Source organism: Miscanthus floridulus, chromosome 8 (assembly GCF_019320115.1).
Source record: "Miscanthus floridulus cultivar M001 chromosome 8, ASM1932011v1, whole genome shotgun sequence".
Classification (NCBI taxonomy): Eukaryota; Viridiplantae; Streptophyta; class Magnoliopsida; order Poales; family Poaceae; genus Miscanthus; species Miscanthus floridulus.
The window spans coordinates 136,937,603-136,942,173 of NC_089587.1; the positions used below are offsets into that span (position 1 = coordinate 136,937,603).

Below are 4,571 nucleotides of genomic sequence, written 5' to 3' on the forward strand. Positions count from 1 at the left end.
AGCTTACTAGACAACTTCACTCTTACTGCTAACTTGGTGGACGCTCCGACCTGGGTAGCGGCCACTCCGTCTGGTTGGGCTTCGAGGTGACTTGGCTCTGACTGGACTCTAGTTGGGTTGAAGAACACTCTGTCGGAAGTGACGGACACTCCGGTAGGAACTAGGAGGTCTCGGGTTCTCTGGGTTGCTGAGGCTATAAATCAACGAACACTCTGTGAGATATCGTGGACGCTCCACTAAGGACTAGGTGCTCTTAGGTTGTAGGGTTTTGGTCTCTATAAATTGGCGAACACTCCACAAGATACTGCGGACTCCTCGCTGGTTCATGTCGATAGAAGATAAGGTTCTGGTGGCCTGATTTTCTAGAGCTAACGGACGTTGATATGACAGACACTCCATCAAACTGTTGACAGTACCTATGTTCTTGGGTGATCTTGGGTTCCAAACTTAGATGTGCTTAGTTGTGATCTATGCATGTGCAAGATATCTCTAGGATAGTTTAGGTGGATTACTAGGCTCAAGATAGCTAGGTTTGAAGCTTGTTTTACTAAGTCTGGCTATAGGTTAGGATCAAACTTAGGGATACAAGAACATAAAGATAAAGCCATGAGATTGAGATAGAATCCTTAGCTTTGAGATTGAGATCGTATGTCAAAACTTGAAGATCCAAGCTTTCCTCACTTTTACTTCTTCATCCAAAAGATTGGTCACTCATGAGCTTCCTCTTGCAAGGCACCAAAAGATGAGTCAAAGATTAATCCATGAGATGCTTGAGTGCTTGAGCTAGGTGAAGGTTTCTTGAACTTATTTACATACGATGGAATCACCACCAGCAAGAAATCCTTCAATCCTTCACCAAAACCAAAACTTAAGAAATTGGTGGAGAATCCAAGAAATATGAACTACTCTTCTTGAGCTCACCATGAACAAGGTTGAAGATGGTGATGGTGTCCATGAAGTGGTGTTGGTGCTTCCATCCCTTCCCTTCTTCTCCTTCTCCAATCTCCCTTCCAATCCTTTCTCTCTCTAGATCTAGGGTTCATCCTTATTCTTGGGGTGTAGAGAGAGAGAGGGAGGGCGGGGGGGGGGGGGGAGAGTAGCAAATGGATGGGTGGGTGAGAGAGTGGGTGAGAGGGTGCAACTTCTGCTAATGAAGTGTCCCAACTCATGCTGACATGTGGGTCCCACTCCCTTAAGTGGCAAACAACTCATTTCCCACTCACAACTGCTGATCTGAGATCCACTGGATGGTCCGGTAGAGCCGGTGGACTGTCCGGTATATCACTGTATTTGCCCAATTGATTCTGTCATTAGTTGACTCGGTATTGTAGGCTGAGTTACCATATTTTGAGGTGCTCTCTGAGGTTCAGTTGGTGTTGATGATGTCAATAGGATACCTCTTAATCCATTCGGGTTGGCTATCGGGAGATAATTACAGGTTCCTTTTTGTAGGTTCTTGATAGTTGGTTCAGCTCAAGGCATCAAGGATCTGTTCGAGGGCTTGGATGACTGCTCACTCGTATGGTCGAAAATGACTGCCTATATTGTAACGAACTCAGGTAGTTATAAATAGCTCTCCCCATTTTTATGTGGCCCGAAGTATAGAAACATTTTTTTTGTATAGAGATGGATCGAAGGTGGATGTATGGTCTAGCATTCGTGGACCTGTGGTACTTGTTGTCCTTGTAACCATAACATTTATAGTATAAATCTTGATGGATTGGTGATGTATGTGAGTCTAGTGACCATAGGAAATAAGACATACCACACAAAAATAATAAAATAAATCAGTAAATAACAATATTGGAAAATTATAGCACTGCGAGGTCACCACACAAGCTGACAGTGATTGTATGTATAGCACTGCCAGCTTAAGTACTGAGCTAGTCAGTTGCAGTTTAGAATCGGCAAAGATCACATGTATATCAATGCTGGCTTCTGTGCTGAACTGGCAGTATTGCTCGAATTAACACTACCGATTGGTGTTACTAACAGGCAGTGAAAGGTTGTTATCGCTGCCGGTTTTTCTGAACCGATGGTGATAGGACCGGCACATTACTGCCATTTTGGTATTGCCGGTTCAAATTGGGGCAATGATGGGGGTTTGAACCGGCAATAATGTGCTGGTCCGAGGTAGTGTTAGATCGGTCTCAATAGTGGTTTCATTAGAGTTTCATATGCATTACATAAGTCGACATAGTATATATAGTATAAATGAAGAAAGAGAAATTAAAGAGACGATGAAAGTTTCATGGAGATGAAACCGTCTATACTATTTCGAACACACAGGAGTCTTGGAAACTGGCAGATTAAATCCCCATTGACACTGAGTGTGATGATTGATTTGTGGTTTCGAAGAGGAGAAATGACTAATTTATTATCTATCTTTTTTTTCTTTCTATAAACAATTCTCTATAGCTGGTGTTGCTCGCTTTCAGAAAGAAAGACTCAAGAACATACGCCACAAAAATTTACGCAATTTATGTTTTTTCTTTGCACCACCAAATGCGCATGCCCAGCCCAAAAATGGGTAGCCGCCCGACGGCGTCCATGGTGCTTATACAGGAGCAGAAAGAGAATGCTTGGAGGAGATGACCCCCTGCCCAAATATAGCAACCCTCCCGGCTTTTATAGCCAAGCTCAGTCATGCATTGATCGATTTCGTAAGTCTCCGGTCATCCCTGCAAACCACCATGGCTCCCAAGATCCTAGCGATCCTTCTCCTCGTCGCGGCCTCGCCGGTGGCTCTGGCTGCCTTCGACGTGATCCAGATGCTGGCCGACAAGCCCAGGTACGCCACGTTCTCGAAGCTCCTGCAGCAAACCAAGGTTGCGGGGGAGGCGAACCAGCTCCGGGCGGCGACGCTGCTGGTCGTCCCCAACAAATTGGTCAAGTCCCTGGCGTCGCTGCCCGATGATAAGCTGGGGCCGGCGGTCGCGAACCACGTCCTTCTCAGTTACTTCGACCCCATCAAGCTGGACGAGATGAAGACGCGCACTGCCATCCTCCCCACGCTGCTCTCCAACACCGACAAGAAACTCGGCGTCCTCAACTACTCCAGGGCCGACGACGGGCAGATGTACTTTGGCGCGCCCGGCGCCTCCTGCGTGGCCAAGCTCGTCAAGGTCGTCGCAGCGCGCCCTTACTCCGTGTCCATCATGGAGGTCAGCGAGCCCATTTTGCCGGCCGGGTTCATGACCTCCACAGTCGCGGCGCCCGGGCGCCGCGGCAAGGGTGGTAAGGGCAAGATCAAGCCGTCAGCGGCGGGGCTTGAGGATTCCAAGATGGTCGTCCGCAAGCCCGGCGAAGGAGTGTCGGGTAAAGTGTCGTCTAAGGATACCGGGTCCGAGTCAGCTCCAAGCCCCGCACCTTATTAGTCGCGTGTTGGCTGCTGCCGGCCGGCCCGCCGTCGTGTCTGCGCGCACGCGTTGTTGAACTGGTGATAGAATGGCATCGTCAATGGAGATTGCCATGCGCCCATGCTCCAGAGTTCTACTACCTGGTAGCACCGTGGCATGATGGCCCGTTCATATTTTCTGGCTTGCTTGTACTTTCCAGTTCCATGTGGGAGAGATTTTACAGCACCAATTTACTGCCAGCAAAAGGTGGGAGTATAAATCAGTTCATTTCCATGGTTTATATAGTCAGTTATAATGATTCGCAGTGGTATATTAATATGTACTCCGCTTTTTCTTCGTATAATATAAACAAAGTTTGACATGTCTACCTGCCATTCACCCTTCCATCACAATTATTAGGACTGAGAGGATTAATTTATGTTTTCTATATGCTTCCATGATGTTGGCCATATGCCTATCTGATGAGGCCAGGGGAAGCCGGCAGAATTAGTGCAACAATTCATTGCTTGTTAGTATCAATTTCAAATATTTCAACATTCATATGTTATGGCCCCGTTCGGCACAGGTTAGCTTCACCAGTGAAGCTAGTATTTTTTAAAACAGCTTCACAAGCAGTTTTTTTTAGAAGCTAAGCTGTTTTGACAAAAAAAAAGTGTTTGGGAAAATAGCTTCATATGATGGACCAAATAAAAGAAATACCTAAAATGCCCTTTGTTTTTCTTTTAGGTCTTTTCTTTGCTTGTCTTCTTCCCAAGTGCATCCGTGGGCCTGTCTTTCTCACTATGCGTGGCCTAGGCGGCATCTGCGCATGGCTCCGGCGACCGAGCATCTCGCGACCGGTGGCCGCATCCCAGTCGTCTGGTTGTGCCACAGCGGTAGTGCATCCTGGCCCTGCCCCGTCGGACGCGCCCTCCCTCGTGCCCTCGGTGCCGCGCCTCGTCCCTGCATCCCCGGTGGCTGCGCCCCTGTCCCTGCCATCTGACGACCACACCCCAACCCAGTGTCCCTGCGCTCCGGCAGCCACACCCCAGCCCGGCGTCCTCCGGCGAACGCGTCTCGGCCCTGTGCGCGCGTGCCTCGACATCCGTGACCGCGCCAGTGCTTCATGGGGCAAATCTGCCACCTACCTAAATTGGGACCCACTTGGTCAAATGAAGCTGTGGTAAGCTACTTTTTACAGCTCTCTCCCATCCCATTCCATTGTGACAGGAG

At 48.3% G+C, this 4,571-nt stretch overlaps 1 protein-coding gene across 1 annotated transcript; it reads left to right on the plus strand.

Annotated features, from left to right (window-relative positions):
* The first annotated feature begins 2,574 nt into the window (after positions 1–2,574).
* On the plus strand, positions 2,575–3,713 carry LOC136473561 (fasciclin-like arabinogalactan protein 3). The gene has a single exon (XM_066471203.1). It carries the CDS (start codon positions 2,592–2,594, stop codon positions 3,375–3,377), a length of 786 nt encoding a protein of 261 aa, XP_066327300.1. The 5' UTR covers positions 2,575–2,591; the 3' UTR covers positions 3,378–3,713.
* The last annotated feature ends 858 nt before the right edge of the window (positions 3,714–4,571 follow it).

Excerpts from the sequence above, each read along its gene's own strand:
- LOC136473561 (XM_066471203.1), top strand. The coding sequence starts at position 2,592 with ATGACCCCCTGCCCAAATATAGCAACCCTCCCGGCTTTTATAGCCAAG.